Source organism: Oryzias melastigma, linkage group LG21 (assembly GCF_002922805.2).
Source record: "Oryzias melastigma strain HK-1 linkage group LG21, ASM292280v2, whole genome shotgun sequence".
NCBI classification, from domain to species: domain Eukaryota; kingdom Metazoa; phylum Chordata; class Actinopteri; order Beloniformes; family Adrianichthyidae; genus Oryzias; species Oryzias melastigma.
The window spans coordinates 3652886-3672957 of record NC_050532.1 but is presented as its reverse complement, the minus strand read 5'-3'; the positions used below and the strand labels follow the sequence as shown (position 1 = coordinate 3672957).

Below are 20072 nucleotides of genomic sequence, written 5' to 3'. Positions count from 1 at the left end.
TGATGGAATTATCCCAAGTCATTTATGTAGAAAAATGTGCAAGTCACCAAAGTGACGTCACTATGCGTATTTTACAATAAAGCCTCTTCATTAACAAACATGTCACATCATGACAGCATATCTACATTCAGAAGTTGAAGCGTCCACAGGGATCTCTGATGGATCACACAGGAAGGAATCTGTTGGGAGTGCAAGGCCTGGTGGGAGATAAGGTTTCTACAAACAGGCTGACAATTTACAGACAGAAGTGGAGACTAGGAAATAAATGAATGGTTTTACAAATAAATAACATTTAGGGAAAAGAAAAACATTCAATAAACAAAACGTTTTTCTGACTAACAACATCAGCTGAGATATGGACATAGAAGTCCTCAGAACCTGAAAATAAATACATCTAGAAAATGATATGCTGGCCCATCTGTATGTACACTTATTATTTAACTACCAGATACGTTTGCAAATAGAGGAAGATCACTGCACTATACTGTCACGGTGTGATGTAGATTCGTTTGTTTGATGGCGTTTCAACTCCTAAAGGAGCGTGCGATCAGGAAATATAAAGGAGATTTGTAGATACTCTGTGCAAACTTTGATTCAAGTACTGATCTTGGCAATACAACACAGATAACGTGATGCAGGCGCTCAGGAGGACGGCTTCACTGCAGAGCTGGAGGTTTGATTTCGGAGAAGTTGGTGTAGGTCTCGCTGCAGCTGGATGACGTGCTGAGGTTCCCCGAGCCGCTGCCCTCTGTTGTAGACGAACGAGTATAATCAGAAGCAAATCTCGTGTGCAGATTTCTGTGTTCATTTTGAGAGGTTACTTTCAGTACCTGAGCTGGTGAGAGACTGGCAGGACTTTGATTTCTCAATGAGAGTGAGCAGGTTGGCAGCAGCGATCCAGCCCTCCTCAGAGGAGTTCAAGTTACGGACAAACCTGAACACAAAGAAACTGTTTTTATTTCTGCAAAATGAGAACCAACTGCATTAAAAGAGTAATTGATTATTAAATATTTAGTTGAACATTCAAAAAAACAAGAAGTATGCTAATTATTAGTCCATTATATCATAGTCTGGATGAATACTTGATTCTGATTGGCTGCACCTAAAAACAGTTTCAGTTACTTGAAAGATCCAAATTATTGAGCTTGCCTGCACGCCAATTATTAACCAGAGCAACAGAAACTGTAACATAGGTGAACATGTGTTATTCCAGTTTATCACAACAGCAAATCAATAGAAAAGATCCTTAAACAGCAATTTACCTTCAAATTTAAATACTTTGTTGTTTGTCTTACTTACCCTATTGCTTGATACAGAGTAAATACTTGTTTATAAATAATTTAACTGTTAATTAATGAAATAACTGGTTTCATTTTGATACAAACTTCATGATCAGAGTGAATAGTGGATATTTCTTGCAACAAAAGCAATCTAGGAAACTATCAAAAATACATTTTGGTTGGTTCTCTGGTCAAAAACGAGCAGGAAGATGATGGTTAGTATCACTTAACATGATGTTCAGCTTTTATGCTACTGTCCTCTAATACACCAGCAGCAGCAGCAGCAGAGAGAGGGATGCAGGTTCTGTAGATGTTGTCATGACAACACATCAATAAATAACCAGTTTCTTGTGAAAAACAACTTAAATAAAAAAAAACAACTTTAAAACAATAAGACTAAAGTACTAATTAATGATTTTATATTTAATTTTTTCATAAATGATTATAGATATAAGTGGGATAACCCTTTTGAGGTGTCTAAGTCTGTTCATCGGGGCTGGGACAGATTGAGCAATATTGACAGTAACTACTACTAATTTTTGGTAAAAAAAATAAGTAAAAATGTAAAGCCAAAGATCCCATTTCCATTATCTGAAACAGTTGATCCCAAATTGTTTGAATATTCAGATATATGTTGAGAATGAGAGTAGTGATAACATTTGTTTTTCTTGAATTTGTGCAATTCAAAACAAAAACTGATGTGTCTGATAGCAGTTTTCTCACCATTGACCATCGTCTCCCTCTTTGACCAGCTCCACAGAGTCTCCACTCTTGACCGAAAGCTCCTCAGCTCCTCCTTTCTCGTAGTCGACCAGCACAGTGTATTTTCCAGCGCACTGTTAGCAATCACAACCAGAAGAACGTGAAGCATTTAAAAACTGACTTCACAACTTCACACGTTAGCAAGTACCATATTTTCCGCACTATTTTTTTTCCTAAACATGACGGTGTGCCTTAAAATCTGGAGCCCCTTAATGATTGTTTTAGCTGTATCAGTCTGTTTTTAGGTGTTGCAAACAGGTATTGTGAATACGCTAATGCCGCTGATGCTTCTTACACAGCTAACATGTAGCAGTATCAGGCTGTGTTCTTCACATGTTCCAAACATGGTTGGGAGTTACAGGTATTGGGAATATGCCAATGCTTCTAAAGTGGCTAATGTGTAGCATGCTACAAACGAGTTCGAGAGTTACTGCGAAAGCAGTTAAAGTCGGACTGACTGATGGGTTAATATGGACAGAAAATAGTCTCATCCGATTTGTGGGTACGTAATTCTTGATTTGTAATTTGTGCCTGCATGTTTAGTCTTGTTTCCACTAATGGGTCCAGAAACTCAGAAACTTAGTTTAAAATATGTGGCTCCAAAGTGCGACATCAGTTGTTTTTTAAAAGCATAATTTGAAAACAAATTCCAATAAAATTACTGGTAAAAAGTTCCAAGCTGTTATTGCTCTAAAAATAAAAGTGTTTTAAAGAAAATTTGTCTCAGCGCTGTTTAAAATCTGTTTAATAAAGTGGGAATTTGTCAAACTATCACCAGATAATATTCATAATCTAAGTTTAAAGCAGCTGATAAGAAAACTCTGATGACCCAGCATTCTAGCAGCATTTAAACGCATCACTTCTGGAAAAATATGGGGACGTGAAAAGAGTCTCACATCAGATTTGTGCGTGAATGCGGTTGTGTGTGTGTGTGTATGTGTGTGTATCAGGTGATTGGTGTGTACTTTTCAAATATTTGTGTGTATAGTTAGGTTTAAGATGTTATAATCTAAAGTTGTGCATGTGTACATTTTGTATTTTTGCATTTTTGTACATGTGAATACACAAGTGCAACAATTGTAATTTATTATAATTATAATTTAGTGTGGAAAATACAGTAACTGGGACGAACTAACTTTCTCACCAGCTTCTTTGTGTTTTCGTCCTCGGGGTCAGAGTTGAGAGGTTCCTCAGCGCTGGAGTAGCCGTCGTTCTCCCCGGAGGCGTCTAGCGACAGAGTCGGCTTGTTCCAGCCTGAACAGAACAGAGAGCAGAACAGTTCACATCTCCGTCCTCTGTCAGCTAATGTGTGGGTGTAACCAGCTGGAGATCCTCTAGAGAAAAGACAGACAGGAGAGAGGAAACACTGCAGATCCCAGGAACCCCAGTATCACAATCAGTTCCCCAACTACATGTCGTGGTGGCTGGCATGCTGTTCCACGATTCTAACCAGAGCATAGAGTCGTAGAGTCGAGAGGAGCACTCCTACAGAGGAGCGGAAAGGACCAATCCCAGCATACCTCTCCACTTTGTCTGTAAGAGACTAGAGGTACTGAACCACCTGGCTCTGGTCAGGTGGGGAGGAGGACCTGCATCTGAGGGACACGGCAGTCACAGCCAATCACACTCTCGCTAAAATCTGTTTCGGATGAACAACCAATCAGACGAGGGGCAGGACGGGTTACCTTTGTAGCCAAACGGCGTAGGGTCGCTCTGGCGCTTGGACTTGTGATCGGGGCTGGTGGGAGATCCTACCATGGAGGAGGAAAAGAAGACGAGTCGTGAGGAACATCACAGAGACAACACATCACTGACTGATGGAGGAAACACAGGAAAACAAGCAGCGAAGGGGGAGGGGCTTTGCTGCGGGGCTTCTAGGATGCAGGAGGCTACACCACACCCGTTTTTCACAACCGACAAATTCATTTACAGATTGTCAGAATTGTGAAAAAGCGCTGGCTACTAGAGCGTGTGGGATACCTGCTGATGAGAAGATTGTCATGGGAAGAGTAAAACTTCTGTCATTAGAAGCTGAGGGCTCTGTGGACAGAGAGACTTCTTCTATCAGAGACTGAGCAACAGTTTCTGATCAATTTAAGAAAAAAATCTGAAGATGTTTTATTTGAAACAGAAAAGCTTAAAGGGACCATACCATGAAAAAACAACTTGTTGAGCTTTTAAGTGAATAATACTTTTCATTCCTCACTATAAAGAATCCCAAGTGGCATTTTGATAACAAAAGTCACGTCTGATTTTTTCATAACTCTCCGTTTGGAGGATAAATGAAGGGGAAGGGAGAAGGGAAGAACTCGGATTGGGCCCAACACTTTCTCCCCAAAGCTAGCAGCTCGAGCTAGCAGTGATCAGGTAGCCTAGCTTGAAGTGGGCTTCATCATGAAGTGGGTGGCACCCTCAGAGCTAAAGGCGGAGCCTCTGCAAAAATAACTCATAAATAATTTGCTTTAAGTATGTCAAAGGTAATATTTGATCATTTATATGGGTATAGTTTACTCAGAAAGCTTAATAAAAGCATGGTACGACCCCTTTAAAATGACAACTTCTTTCCAAAGTGATGGTTGAGGAAACCGATGACTCGCCGTTACCTTTCTGAGCTTTGAGGTTACTGAAGCCCTGTAAGGTAAAGCGCTTTTTAGCCACAGCAGCTCTGTCTGAGGTCGGGCTTGTCACAGCCCCGTCTGACCCAGAGGGAAAGCAAGAAGACGGGAAAGACAGACAGATAAACAAACAAACGGAAGGAAGGAAGGAGGTTACAGGAGGAAATCATTCAAGAGGGAAGATGTTAACGACAGTAAAACGTTGGGTCAGTCATTTGAAGAGGGACGGAGACGGGTACAGTTAGAAGAAAAAAGCACAAACATAACTCTACTCACCTTTCCCTGCGAGCTTTGGGGAAGAAGAGGAGCTGACATCAAGGGCTGGGAGCTCAGCTTTTTTCTCCTCTCCCTTTTTCAAAGTCTTCTGGGTGGTCTTAAATGGACTGTGAGGACAACAACAAATTCATGCTGGAACTTAGCACCTGCTTGGTTTTAGCTCCACATGTGGCTCTTTTATCCCTCCATGGTGGCTCCTTGGCCGAACATAAAATAAGTCATGGAGACTGCTGACCCAGCCATGTCCATCAGAGTCAGCAGCTCCTCTAACCATAACTACCTAAAGAAAACAAATAAACAAAGCCTGCAAACTAAGACTAACAAGGTCCAACCCCAAACTAAAATAACAAAACCCAGCAGTGTAAGACTGCTGAGGAGAAAGAGGAGAAAAAGAATAAAAATAATAAATAAAAGAAAAATAAAATAGTAATTTTTTTAAGCCAAGATGACTTGATTAGCATTTCTTTTATTTGGATTAGTTACATTAATAAATTGATGGCTGAGGTTCACGTAAATTATAAATAGGTTTATAGATCCCTGTTGATCTGAAGACGTCTTGTTTGCTCAACTCTACCTCCAGAATGAACAGATTTTGCCCCGAGACCCGATCTCTGTACAAGTTTGATCCAACTTTTATTAAATTGACTAAATTCCAAATGAGTCCTTTTATATATCCTTTTATATAGCAGGATTCAGATCTATTGATTGTGTACTATGGGTAAATAAAGATAATATGTAAAATAAGTGCTTTGTTTCCTAGACTAGAATACTAAATATGCCCCACATTATAAATATAGATTTATTTTTTATTTCTATCTTTTTTGTTCATCAATAATTATGTTTTTATAGAAGCGATTTGCTTTGTTTCCTAACTGAATGTAGGACAGACTTACCTTAGACACACAGTCACACTGTGCACAGGAGGTGCTTGGATGACCTGGTCTGGCGCCCTCTGCTGGCTGGCTTCTGAAAGTCAAAAACAAAGAACATCCATGTCAAGCAATTTGTCACTTCAGCTGCAATAAAGATGGAATTTTATCAATGCAAATGATGATAATTTTGATTTATACATTAAATATGATATTTGTAGTGTATATGTATATATTTTACCTCTGCATGCCTCCAACTGGGTTGTCAGAACCTTCCTGATCTCATTTACCCATGTAGTTTTTACGTCAGCTGTTGGTGCCTGGCATGCAAAATTACAGACAACTTTCAGAGTTTTGTCAAATTATTTTGGACGCATTATTTTCATCTCTTTGTATTAGCTTACCTGAACAATATAAACCTCTTCTCTGGAGTTGCACCAGATCTCAAACTTTTTGTTGTCTCCTTTTGCATTTTCGGTGATACCCACTGCACTCATCTGTTCCAAAAGCAGCAAAAGAGAAATAATAAATGTCTCTGATCCAGACAAGAACATAAAAGAATATTTGAGTGTAAAAGCTAACACTCAGAGACTGCTTGAAGCTGTAAGAGGGAGCTTTTTCATAGCCCTCTCCGTTCTCCTCCCTCCTCTTGCAGAAGAGCAGGGCCTTCTCGTGGAGGAAGATGTGCCTCTGCATGGGCTTGAACCGAGCCAGATCCTTAACCTTGGCGTGACCTTTTTTGTGTTCGGTCCACACGCTGAAGGACCCCTGCATCAGCAGCTTACCCAGCTCAGTCAGATTACCCTAAAAAAGAAAAAGAGACACCACAATGGCACAAAAAACCCTAAAATGTTTTCATAAAGTAGTTAATAAAAGGGCAACTGGAGTTTACCTCGTATCCTGTGATAGCGATGAGGTGCATAGAATCATTGACGGCTTTCAGAATGCCTAAGATGGAGGTCAGCGCCTCCTGCAGGTCGTCAGCCCCCTCACAGCTCCTGCTGTACTTCAGCATTTCCTGCAAACGCAAAAACAGTTCAAGGAAAAGACGGAGAAACCACCAAACTGGTCAAAGAACGCATTCATACCTTCAGCAGCAGCTGGTATTTGGTGATCCTTTGAACAGGTTTGAGCAGATACGAGTCTAAACCCAACTTATGCTCCAGCTTTTTCTGACACTCCTGATGGAAGAAAACATTTTCAAAATAAAAGTTGCGGTGAGACGAGTGTAAGGATGGTGCAGAGGAGGAGCTCACATGAAAGAAGGCGCAGTCGGAGCACTGCCTCCACAGGCTTTCTGAGCGAGGCTTGTTGTGACAGTACTTCTCATAGATCTGGAGGTCTGTCATCTGCAGGAATGTCAAATAAATAAAAAATCACTGTCTAGACCAGGGGTCTGCAACCTCCGGAGCCACATGGGACTCTTTAACCTCTCCATTGTTGCTCTTTGGTTAAAATAAAATATTTTAAAACATTTTTAAAAGTAACTGCAAAGGGAAAAATAAGTAAGTAGTAAAGTTAAAAAAAAGGTACATTAACTCAAATTATATTTAACTTATTCACAAACACTTGAAGGGCAGAGTGAATCATTTGGACTGAATTTTATCTTCATTTATCACAGAAAATCAATTTATTGTCATCAAGCAGAACCAGAATTAAAGCTTTAAGTTACAATCCACTGGATTATAAAGGAGATCTTCTATTTTTCATGAAATTCAAGGATTTAAAAAAAGTGTTCTTCGTGGTTTTAATATATGGTAGAGATCACTTCATTAGCTCTGAATTACTTCTTGTTGGTTATATTTATGAATTTGTGGCTGAAATGCTCCAGAAACAGTAAAATAAATATATTTTTTTAAATCACTGATGACTTTAGATTTCCTACTGCATTTGCTGCATTGACATGATTCTATGGTGTTGGATGACTTTTATTTTGAAAGGAGGTCATGTAAAGCTCTGGTAAAGTTCTGTCAAAAGTTATAAAATATATATATATATATTTTTAAAAAGCTATTTTCTCTTCATGTTTTATTTATGCCAAAATCACACATCATAGCTTTTTTCATATATCATGTCAGTAGCAAAAACATTATAAATCAGAATCTTATTTTTCTAAAGGATGAGTGAAGACTTTGTGTCTCCTTCTGGGTTTTGGTTGGATAGAAATCGACCTGAATGGCTCTTTAAGTGTTGAAGGTTGCAGACTCCAGTCTAGACTGACAAGTTAACGATTTGTTTTACCCACCCTCTGTAGGAAACACCTCCCAACCAACTCTGGGCAGTCTGTGTACTGCTCCAGCTCTCTCAGGAAGGTCCTGGGAAATGAAAACATCAGAGAATGTTAGATCAGCATCTGTGACCCCCCCCCAACAGCCAGGTGGCACTCTGTCACCTTTTGTGGAAGTGGTAGATTTCTGGCATGTTTCCGAACAGAACCTCCTTCTTGTTCTGCAGAGACGGCGGGATGAGGTGAGACATCGCAGGATTATCCATCTCTGAGGCATATCCCTGTGGATGAGGCAGGAGGGCTTAACAAAAGTAAAGGAGGCCAGGATGAGCCTTCCTTCCACGTTGTGAAGACTCACCTGCAGCACACAGAGCAGCTCCTCCACGTAAGCTCTCTCGGTTTCAAGCAGTTCGTTCATGACGTGTCTGCGAACAGAAAAGGATGGTGAGAAATAAGAATCACCCCAATTTATGCGGCATAATTCTTGATTTGTGCGCAATTTAGGATTTGTTCGTGTGTATTCTTTTTTTGTGTGTACGTAAGTCTTGATTTGGAACCTTATTTAATGCATAAAAATTTACAACAGCTTAAAACTAATTACACATGCAAATCTTTAAAAATTACCCACAAATGAATTATTACACAAGATAAGAAAGCTCTGATCACCGAGCATTTTTGTAGTACTTGAAGAGTCTCAAGTGATTTGTCAATTAAATATTTGCGTGTAGTTAGTTTCAAGCTGTTGTAATTTTAATTTGTGCATGTGTAAATTGTACCAAATTTTACCAATGCACAAAACTTGTTTGTTAAGTTACAAATCAAAAATTCTGCACGCACAAATCGGAGCTAGTCTATTTTAAAGGAAAGTGAATGATGAACAAGCACAGCATAACAGGATAAGACTTTTTTTTTTTTAAACCGTCTCATAATTTGGTTAAACATCAAAGAGCTTCTGCTGACCGCCTGAGCACTGCCAGGTTCTCCTCCTCTTCTGACAGAGACGCGTGTCTGCTGTTGCCGTCTTCGCTCTGCTGCTGTCCCTGGTGAAAACAGAGACGAGTCGGATCACTCGGTAAACGTTCGCTCATATTCGTGGGGCGGAGTAGAGAACTCAGCAGAATCTGAGGGCTTACTTTTCCACAGCTGTTGTCCGAGTCCGAGCCGTTCTTCTCCTGCTGTGCTCTGTGAGCTGCAGATCGAAGGATCACATCATTTATGTGCTTTTAGGACACTTGGAATACTAATTTATCAAAGTGTTTATGAATTTTGCTTTTGGCTGAGTTGCAGCAGTGGATGCAGTTTATTATCACACACAGAAACTCATCAGTTTGTGCTTCGATTTATTATAATTTTGTAATTGTTAACTCAATCACTCTAATTCCAGTAGATTTTGAAGGAGAAAAGCGGCTCACGCCGCTTTTCTCCTTCAAAATCTACTGGAATTACAGTGATCGTGTTAATGGCTGAAAAGATACAGCCAACAGCCGAAATTTGAAAATCCAGTCAGAGGGGTGGAGCTAGGGAACAGGACTGTTCTCATTACTGGAGCTGCAGATCGTGACAATTTGAATACTCAGAAATGTAATTTTGTGTGTACATTTCTTTATATATGTCCTCCTTCATCAGCAAGATTTTCATTGGAGTGGGTCTTTAAGAAGCAAGAAGGCTTTGGGTTTCATTTTTGTAATCTGACTGTAGATTTGAACACATTATCCTCCAATTTAAAGACAGACACTTCTCCACTAGACCATTAAAGCAGTGTTTTTTTCAACCTTTTTTGAGCCATGGTACACTTTTTCCTTAACAAAAATTCTGCGGCACACCAGTATCTAAATATGCAAAACAGGAGAAACTCTATAGTCTGTATTGAGGTACAGTCCCTCCACAATCTTGTGACAATTTTTGTAATAATTCAGGCAGAAAAGCTGGAAGATGCGATTGTTTTTCCTAAATGTTGTAATAAAAGTTATGATAGTTTTTTATTAATAATTTTCAACTAAATGAGTTAAAAATTTGCTCAACTACTTTTTTCCCTTTATTAATGTATTAATAACCATATTGTTATGCAATTTTATTTGACCTCACAAAAAAAAAACAATATATTCTTTCCAAAGAGTGGTTTAATTGTTTTTGTAGATTTCTTTAAATGTTAAAAAATAATTTTTTAACATTGATATGATCACAATATGCTTGTTTTTTACATGCAAAACCCCCCCCCACATTATATTCATGTTTATGTTCAATTGTAACAACACACAAAAGTGAACATTTTGAAGTTTATTACTTTTTATTTTGTCTTAGTACAAAATTTAACTTCAATAAAAAATGTTTTATTTATTTTTGGGTGAAATAATAATTTTATTTTAGTAGTATAGTGCAGAAGTAATGTCACTTTAACCCAATGCATTATGGGAGATGCAGTGCAAAAACTGACGCTGATGCTAGACAAACTCTCTGAGCTTCATTATTTTGTTCACTTTTTCCCGCAGGAATCTACACGGCTAAACACGAGCTTTAGCTGTTGTTTTTGTTGGAACTGTCAGACTTAATGAGCCAAGTTGCAACAAAAAAGTGAGGATGTTAACTTTTGATTGGTCAGACTGATGACATGATTAAGCCTCCAAGAATGACTGGTGGAGACAACTGGAGGGGCGGAACATTTCCAAAATCTAAACCTAAATTGTTATCAAAAAGTCTATTGGAATCAAATAAACACAAATAAAAAAAGTATTTTAGTAGAGTAACTTCTCTGCGTTTGTGCTGATTACAATTTTAAGTTATAAATACAGATTTATTAATACAGGTCTTCGTTTCTCCCATCAGCCACACACAATAGTCAGTAAATCTTTAGATCTGGAGCATGATTCAGACTTTAAAGATTAAAATAACCGAGCGGTCTTTGCAGACAAGTGTGAGCTCACCAGGAGAGTTGAGCGGTGACTTGATGAAGGCCTCGGGTCTCGGGGCGACCGGCTGCACAGGCCTCATCTGTTTGGCTGCTAGCTTCTTGAGGCTGACCGTCCTCTTGTCAAACATCTCCTGCATGGACGCCTGCTTCTGGTAAATCTTCTCCACTTGTTCCTGATCGGTGAGAAATGAATTTTGGTCCCATCGCAACTTTTTACCTAAAGCATCAAACTCAAAGCGTTGTTTCTTCGTTTGGATACATCTTTGGCTTTAACTGACCTAATTTGTGGGCATAGTTTGAATTTAAAAGGCAGCATGCTGGCTCTCCTACCCTGAGCTGCTGGTTCAACACCCCCTCATACTCCGTCCAGATGCTGCCGAGGTCTGTCAGTTGGCTGCAGCCGGCATTGTCCAGGTAACGCTCCAGCTCCTGCAGGGCCACCTCCGCCCCCTCGTGTGACTGGCACTTGTCTACTGGCTGGGATGCCAGCAGGTAGATCCCATCATCGACCCATTTAGACGTCTGACAGAGATAACGGAGGAGTAAGAGGATGGAAACTTAAGAGCAGAGAAGCAGAGAAGCAGAGGAGCCTGTCCTCACCCTCTCCAGGCGGTGGTGCAGCTCGATGGCTTTGAGGAGGTGGTCCTTCCGGGCCCTCAGGCTGCTGCTCGTGCTCTCGGTGAGGGCTCTGAGCTCGCAGCATTTGGGCTGGATCGAGTCTTCGGCGTAGTGGGAGTTCTGGATGAGTTCATCACCCTCCTGAGACAAGGCCGAGGCTCTGTCCAGAACCTCCTGAGGAGCAGACGGAGCGATCGTTCAATCATAATGAGGGTGAACCTGAAATCCACCAGGTTTTAAAGGAAATGAAGAACTTCATGATGATTTGTTGGGAAAAACATTGAGATTTAAACTTTCCAACAGACTGAAGACGTTTAGATTCCAAAAAAATCCCTACTTAACAATAGTTTTTTTTTTAAATTTTGTTGAGGTTTTCCAAGAATAAACTACTAATAAAAAGCTTTTATTTTTAAAGAAATAGAAATGGATGAAATCACGTCATCTGACAGACTCACACAGACTCTCTCCTCAAAGGTGGTGAGTTCACTGAAGATGTGGTCAGCGTGGGCCGGACTGATGCCGACCTCTGAGAAGGTGGTGAGCTTCTCCGACAAGTGATCCAGCAGAGCTCTGACCTGCAGCAGAGGAACCACATTCATCAATCCACATCAGAAGAGTCGGGAGGTTCAATTTCACTCTATTCTTTGACATGTAATCAACTTTCTAAACAATTTCATGCTTAAGGTCCCATTCTAATCATCTTCTGATCTAGTATAAAATTATTCCCAGTGATTTTTAAAATTATTATGATGCTGTTTTTAGCTAAAATAAAACAAATAAAAAAACTTGCATTGTTTTCTGGGACATATTTTCTGCAGAGTGGCAGGAATTTATTAGAAATTCATCTCTGAGTTGTTAGTGGCACAATGAGCATGGAGTAAGTCTGCCCTTTTTTCCCATCATCCCTTTGCTTACACTCTCTCTCAATTTGAAAAAAATGCTCAGAAATGCAATTTTAAGCTTTATTTTTTATTATTTATTTGATCTATCATCAGAAAAAACACTATTTTCATCAGAGTGGGTCTTTAAATGAGTTCTGTTTTCATTGCTGTCTTGAGGTCCAGGTTGGGGCTGAGCTCTCAGACTCACTTCTCTGTAGTTGTGCTCAAAGTGACGCAGTTGGAGGCACTGCTGCAGTTTGGTCTGATGCCTCAGCCAGAACTCGTCAAAAGCCCTCTCCGTCTCATCCAGCTGAGACAGCAGTCTGACATGAAGAAAAAAAAAAGATGAAGCAAAAAGCAAGAAGAAACATGTTAAACCAAGCAGAAAATGTGATGCTGACTGAGGTATTTTAATTTGCTGTTTTTCTCTGCATGTTGTGTGGAGCTAATGCCTCCTGACACGCTGTCACTGCTGTGATGGTTGATGAGGCCGACGGGCCTGAACGCAATCCGACACGACAGCTAGAGTTAGGGAGACCTAAAAAACGGATTTGAGTTCTAGTGCTGAAGAGAATCTTCTTTACATTTAGTGACAATTAATATAATTTGAAGCTTGAACACAAAAATAAAACATGACTAAAAATGAAGCAAATGCATGTATCAAAACTGCATTCTACTTACTGGCCAGCAGAGGGCAACAGTGGTGCAAGTCTATGATTCTGATTGATTTTTTAAGAGGGCATGGGTGATTTCTGTGGAATTTCATAGCTTTAAAAGTGTTTTTGTAAATGAAAATTAAACTTTTAAATATTAAACTGATTACTGAGTGCAGTGAAATTCATCAACATTTTCAGAGAATGAATTGTAGTATTCCTTTCTGAATCCTTGGGGGAAACCTTCATCCAGCATAAAGTGCTACGCTCTAACCTCTGCACTGTGGCCAGGTTTTCTAGTTCGTCCTGGTTCATGTTGTGGTCTGGGTTGTGCATGATGGGTTCATTGATGCTCTCCAGAAGCCTGCTCCCCTGACCCAGAGCCACCAGCAGGTCCTCCTGTAAACACAGACAACATTTCAAATCAAGAACAACTATAATACAGAGATAAAACAAACGGGAGAGACGCCCAGACTCTGTTACCTTCATTTTGTCCCTCTTGTTGGTGTGCGTGCTGAGCAGGACGGTTGTGGCCTGGATCTCGTTGGGGAGTTCGGTCTCTGCTAGGTCGGTTCCAAACGACTGCAGCGCCTGAGCCGTTTTCTTAACCATCAGAGCGAAACCTTCAATAGCCTGGAACAACATCGAACGGACATTTTTAGAATCCAGTAAACCAACACCTCTGTTTTTGGAATTCTAATTTAAAGAGAATCCTTCTGTCTTTGTCACATGGGATGACTTGTACCAATTGAATTTCACCTATTTACCTATCTACATAATCAACTGCCCTCTCGGTGGATACAGGCTGTCTGTGGGCAAAAACAGGGAAACCTATGGGCATGCTGCAGGTGACAGACAGGTCGTAGTGAATTCTTAAGGGAAGTGAAGTGGGTGGAGATCCCACAAATTTCGTTTGGTTACATATAACCTGCATGCCACATATATGCAGAATTTGTGCAGAAAGAAATACTTTATTCTTGTCATTATCGTTCATCATAACAAACTGTTGTTTCGTAGCTTCTCTTTTATCAGTAACACTTGTGCTGTCTCTTCATGGCCATGAAAAAAGAAGCTTTTCCTCAGCCTGTTGGTCCGAGTTATTCTGACCGAGTCTGCCATGATGGGTGAATATAGAGCGTCCTGGGTGGGTGGGGTCACTATGGAGGAGCCGGATGAAGTTGATTTCTTCCAGCTGGAGAAGTTGGGAGCCAATAATCCACTCTGGATACCAGCTGTTTTAAGATCTAGAGCAGCTGGCGTGCCACACTGTACATCCGTAGGTCAGGACAGTCTACTGTACATCGGTAGAAGTTCTGAAATGTGAAGTCTGAGAAAGGGTCAGTAAGGCGCACCTCACTAATGACTAGGTGTAAGTTCACCGTACAACTGCATCACCTGGACATAGAACTAAAATTATCCTTATAAATATTTTACAATACACTTATCACACACACAACAATGGTACGTTCCATTTTCAGGACCATCAATTTATTTTCTTCCACTCAAAGATGCCCAGACTTCCCTCCAGCCACTTCTTCCAGATCCTCTGGGGGGACCCCGAGGCATTCCCAGGCCAGTGGAGAGATATAGTCTCTCTAGGGTGTCCTGGGTCTTCCCCGGGGCCTCCGCCCCGTGGGGCATGCCCAGAATACCTCTCCATGGAGGCGTCCAGAGGCATCCTGACCAGATGCCTGAGCCACCTCAACTGGCTCCTCTCGATATGGAGGAGAAGCGGTTCTCCAGGTGACAGAGCTTCTCATCCTATCTCTAAGGGAGTACCAAGCCAGTCTTCAGAGGAAGCTCATTTCAGGCACTTGTAGTCAGTATCTCGTTCTTTTGGTCATGACCCAGAGCTCATAAGCATAGGTGAGTACTGGAACGAAGATCGACCGGTAAATTGAGAGCTTTTGAATGACGTTACTTAAATCGTCCACATGAGCTCTAAGGGACTCCCTTTAAGATGCTCCACAGGTCCAGACAACCCAAAAACTTGCAGCACTCGTGCTGGTCAACCTTCCATACATATGCATGTGACCAAGGGAGCCCGGGTGTGTCTTGCAGTTTCCTTGAGACTTGCACAATCATCATAAAAATAGAACGTACCATTATTGTACCACACGTATGTTCGACTACTGTGTGTGGTAAGGGTATTGTGAAGTATTTGTAAGGTAAGATATATGGGTGATGCTGTCGTACGGTCTCCTTACACCGCACTCTAGTCATTAGTAAGGTGCACATACTGGCTCTTTAGAGACCGTGCACAAAAGCTCCAAGCATTAGGTATGCACCCATACGAACTAGACTGTCTAATTTATTGTTCTTATCACTTGAACAGCACTAACGGGCTCCCTTCACAGTCTGTAGGATTTTTTATCTAAAATCTGTACAGGCCACCTGCATACCTGCCCGTATCATGAGGGAAGGAAGTCTTTACACAAGTGTAGGATTAAGTACCTGTGACCTCAGTTAAAATACAAAAGGGTAGAATTATGCACACATCCTAATCAGGTTTGCTTTGATTTGTTCCTCTTACAGTTTCCTCTTGCAGCTGGGGGAATGCAAATTTGATCAGCAGGACTTTGCAATCAGATGAGGTAGAAACCGTCTTAAAGTTGTGTTGGGTTCATGCTTTAACGCTTTAACACAACATCTTTAATATACTTTAAATTTTCAACCTTTAACAGGATTGATGTAATTCCAGTAGATTGATTAGTTAACGGTTGAAAAGTTACAGTAAATCAAGGAGTAACTACGTGTTCGGTCAGTGAAAATGGACTGAAGGGTGAGTTCGTACAGTGCGATGGGAGATCCACTTCTCGTGACAGTACTCCTGCGTCCCTCCCAGCTCCTGTGTCAGCTGAGAGCGATCGATGTACGAGTGCAGCTCGGTCAGAGAGCTCAGCATGATCACCTGAGACACAAACATCCCGTTAGAAGCATGTCATAAACAGTTTTAAATGAGATCGCTGAATCGTTATAATATGTTTTATCGTATATTACGGAGTATAAGTCGCAGTTTTTTTTCATAGTTTAGCCAGGTGTGACTTATTTGTGTGTGTTTTTTTTAAGATAGGCTCATATATTTGTTATTTTGCCAGTAAACACCTGTTGTCCTCTACCTGTTGTTTAATCTAACAGCCAGGGTGCTGCATGTGAGTATTAAGTATTTAACACTGGCAGAAGAAGAGGCGTCCAAAACAAACATGGAGGAGAATCTGATTGTTTTCGTCTTAAACTTTGATGTTTTTCTCATACAGATCAAACGATTAGTATTCTTGTACTTATTTATTTTTTTAGCTACACTGGGCAGATTTGTTCTGAAATGTCAGACTTTTCTTCCAAAGGTTTTCTTCTTATTGATTAGACATTTTTTGCTCCTGTGACTTATACTCCGGAAAATACGGTATTTTTTTTTTTTTTTTATGTAAAGAAAGACAAATTTGACCTATTGGACAACATGATACTCATGAAAATGAACCAGACTTTGATTATTATATGACGTTACCACGGCAACCGTGTTACATTAACATCACTGACTACATTTAGCAGCTTAATAAAATCATTGTTTGTGTTCCTCATATTGAAATGAGCATAAAAGTGACTTAAAATGACCTTTTAATGAGATAATGGTGCATTTGAACAGATTTAGTTTGCTTTAAAACTTCCTCCTAAATAATACAGTCTAAGTAGTTGCATTTTACTGCGCTAAATCCTTTATATATGACGGTGGAGACGCACCGGCACTTTCATTTTGAAATCATCCTTGTTGAATTTGAAGAGAATGTCTGACAGAGTCCGCTGCAGGAGGGTGGTGGGCCTCAGAACCAGAACCAGCTGGAGGTTCCCGGGGAAGGAACCCTGAAGAGACAAAAGGAAACCAAATGAGGTTCTTATGCAGCAACGATGAGGAAGTCCTCCTCTACGCAAATACATTTTTCTGTTTTTAAAAGCAGATTTTAGCTAAGATTTTTCTCTTTTTTAAACTCTTGATGGAAACATGCTTCTCAGAATTTAAAACAATTTTAACAGAACTATTTGAAATTTTTCTCAAAATGTATAAAATGTGTGTTTTTATGTAATTATCAATATCTGACACTAAGCATTAACTAAATCCTCCTAATACAAATGTATTTTATAAAGTTATTCATTTTAGAATGTATTTATTATTCTTGGTTACTGCTTTTAAAAGTATTTTTTTTTTAACCCTGACAGTGAATTTGAGTTAATTTGTATGTTTTTGGTTTGTTGATTTTTCCAAAATATATACATATTTTTGCTGCTATCAACAAGAAAAAAGGGGATGTATTGATAATGTGTTAAAAAAGTTGTTTTTTATACCAATACAATATTGTAGTTTGTAAATTAAATGCTATTTTATAAAAACGCTAAATTATTTTTCAGTTGAAAACACATTTGATCATTTTTATCATCATTTGATGAGATTTTTAACACTGAACAATATGTTTGATTAAGATTCTTTAATCTTTAATGACTATATAGCCATAAATAAATTATTGTTTTTTTGTGTATGTACAAATATATGTGCATATATGTATGTGTACACGTGTATTAGTGCGTATACATGTGTATATAGTATATATGGGTATTTACGTACACATGGATTCTCTTGTTTATACGCTGTTTTTTTCTTTTTTTTTCCCCTTTTGCCTTCGTTGTCCCAAAGTGAAATGGGAGGTTGCAGTAAACTTAATTTAAGTTAGTCAAGAGGGCGAGGTTCAATATTTTTTCTTTTAACTTCTTCCCACCCCTTTATTAACACTATATTCTGTTATTTTTGTTCTTTTGTTTTCTGTTCTGACTGTTTTCAATGTTCTAAATAGTGTTTAAAATAAACTGAAACCGAATATCTCAAGGGAATGCATTAATAACCTAATTTTTAACGAATCTTTATTTATTACTATTGAGTGTTCGTTAACCGCATGAACTGTTTGAATACTTTTTGGAGCATCTCCAAGGATCTTTCTATGTTTCCAGGACACTAACGCAGCAGAAATAATTAGGAAAATGTCCTGATCCTCACAAGGAAAGCGACTTCTGTAGAATCATCTGGACAAAGAAAAGTCCTGCCTCTCATCCCCCTCATAGAATTCCCTTTAATAAGCAAACAACCCAAATGTTCTGCAGCGACGCAGCTCCACCTCAGTGATCCGAGGAGCGCTGGTCTCAGCAGAATTCACATGTCCTCTTGTTCATGGAATTAACGGCTCAAATGTTTGTCTTTGCTGATGTGGAGGAAGGTTACAGAAAATAGAAATTTGTTACTGAAAAAACACAAAAAAAAGTTTTTTAAATGAATTAGCCATGAAAGAAAAGGAGATTTAGAAATGCATGTGTTAAGGAAACATGGTGTATATGGTGAATAAAACAGTTTTTTATAGTTATGTCTCACTGTTTTAATATTTTTTTTCAATCAAAAACCTATTTTGTAGCATTGCCACATATGTTTACGTTTGAGTACTGGTAGGAATGTCTTTTTACTGATGGGATAAAAAGAGAATTCAGTAATGACTTTCCATTTGATAACCCTGGTTGAAATGGTCCTGTATGTTTTGTTTTTCTCTGAGTTTATGTTTGAAATAATTGTGTTGGACTTTTTATCTACATCATAAAAAGGAGCCTTGGACTACAAACATGGCTACCTGGGGACTTCCTGTCACACGGGACTACAAACATGGCTACCTGGGGACTTCCTGTCACCCAGGTGCCAGACTGATTACAAACATTACAGATGAGAGGAGTGTCTCTCGGAACGCGAGGGGTGAGAGGCCTGACCTGAGTGAGAGTTCCTGGGCGAGCCCCACATACAACGTTGACAGCTGCAGAACACAATCTTAAGGATTACCGAGACAGAGGAGAAGAGTACCAACCTTGTTGGTGGAATATGGAGGAAATCTATCGACTATTGGGTGAGACCTTCACATGCTTCGTCACTGGACAGATCCGGTAAGCCACATTTGTGCAACCTGCGGACGGAACGTTGATGACCCGCAAATCTACTTTAGACTGCTTTCGCCTTAATGGAGGAGGACGCCAAAGGGACGCGGCGATTGTGTAAATAGGAACTATATATAAAAAGACTTGGGTGGGTGCACCTCGGTGAAGGACTGGGAAAGACTTGTGGGGTTTATCTGTCAACTGAAGAAAAAGCTATAAAAGAAAAAAACTGCATATTCTTGAGTCATTTTTCTTGAACGTTGGTAGTGTGCATAAAGAGAAGGAAAGCAAACTATAACTTCTTGTTTTTTGTCCGTAAGACGTATATTTATGCCCCTGTTTCTTTGTTTTTTTTGTTTGTAATACTTTGCTGTACTGTAGAGTGTTACAATTTTACTTCAACATTTTATTTCCTTACTTAATATTTCAAAGCAAAACTATTATAAAGATAATAACTTCTCAGTCACAGTTTCCATATTCACTGCAAATGATACAGTTGGCTGCATATGGAGTTATCTACTTTTAAGCACCAACCAAATCACTTTAATACTGTCAGTTATCAAAAGAAACTATGAGGGGGCGCAAGGGGGCAACAGCCCCGCACCAAAAAGCTTTGCCTCCCAATTTTTTAGTCAACATTAGCATCGTTATTGAAAAAGGTTAACGAATTAAAGCATTAATTAAATAAAACTGTTATTAACACTAAATACATATGACTTATGCTTTTATTTGTAATGGCAATTTCTCATTTGCCCCCTTCCAAAATATTCTGCCCATCTGCTGCCCCTGTTTTAGCTCCGCCCCTGAGAAGAAATATTTGTATTTATCATCAGAAAATGATTTTGCCTGCTTGATCTTCATTAGAAGCGTGCTGTTTTTCTCCTGTTTCTTATTGTAAATCAGTTTTGAAAAAGAATAGTTTTGGATTAAAAAAAATCCCTATTTCTGAGATAATATGATTTATTACTGTGTTTAACACTAGAAGTCCTAAGCCTGCGCAAATTTGCGCAGGGAAGAGTACCCCCCCG

At 39.5% G+C, this 20072-nt stretch overlaps 1 protein-coding gene across 6 annotated transcripts in view; it reads right to left on the bottom strand.

The window, feature by feature from the left end:
* mcf2lb (mcf.2 cell line derived transforming sequence-like b) overlaps positions 1-20072 on the bottom strand; it is a 49510-nt gene continuing 29438 nt past the window's right edge. For 3 of the 6 annotated variants that reach the window (XM_024287292.2, XM_024287295.2, XM_036209652.1), the window contains exons 5-33: positions 16828-16947; positions 15884-16000; positions 13573-13722; positions 13364-13488; positions 12645-12759; positions 12011-12130; positions 11538-11729; positions 11268-11459; positions 10951-11110; positions 9163-9218; positions 8990-9069; positions 8388-8454; positions 8195-8310; positions 8048-8117; positions 7059-7151; positions 6891-6983; positions 6695-6820; positions 6385-6606; positions 6207-6299; positions 6044-6122; positions 5827-5899; positions 4934-5040; positions 4646-4738; positions 4023-4082; positions 3728-3793; positions 3187-3296; positions 2004-2116; positions 831-934; positions 1-748 (exon numbers count right to left, since the gene is read on the bottom strand). In XM_024287292.2, the coding sequence (XP_024143060.1) occupies positions 657-748; positions 831-934; positions 2004-2116; positions 3187-3296; positions 3728-3793; positions 4023-4082; positions 4646-4738; positions 4934-5040; positions 5827-5899; positions 6044-6122; positions 6207-6299; positions 6385-6606; positions 6695-6820; positions 6891-6983; positions 7059-7151; positions 8048-8117; positions 8195-8310; positions 8388-8454; positions 8990-9069; positions 9163-9218; positions 10951-11110; positions 11268-11459; positions 11538-11729; positions 12011-12130; positions 12645-12759; positions 13364-13488; positions 13573-13722; positions 15884-16000; positions 16828-16947 (3204 nt within the window). In that variant the 3' untranslated portion in view covers positions 1-656. The remainder of the gene's footprint in view (positions 749-830; positions 935-2003; positions 2117-3186; positions 3297-3727; positions 3794-4022; positions 4083-4645; positions 4739-4933; positions 5041-5826; positions 5900-6043; positions 6123-6206; positions 6300-6384; positions 6607-6694; positions 6821-6890; positions 6984-7058; positions 7152-8047; positions 8118-8194; positions 8311-8387; positions 8455-8989; positions 9070-9162; positions 9219-10950; positions 11111-11267; positions 11460-11537; positions 11730-12010; positions 12131-12644; positions 12760-13363; positions 13489-13572; positions 13723-15883; positions 16001-16827; positions 16948-20072) is intronic. The other 3 variants (XM_024287294.2, XM_036209653.1, XM_036209654.1) reach the window with 3 other exon arrangements.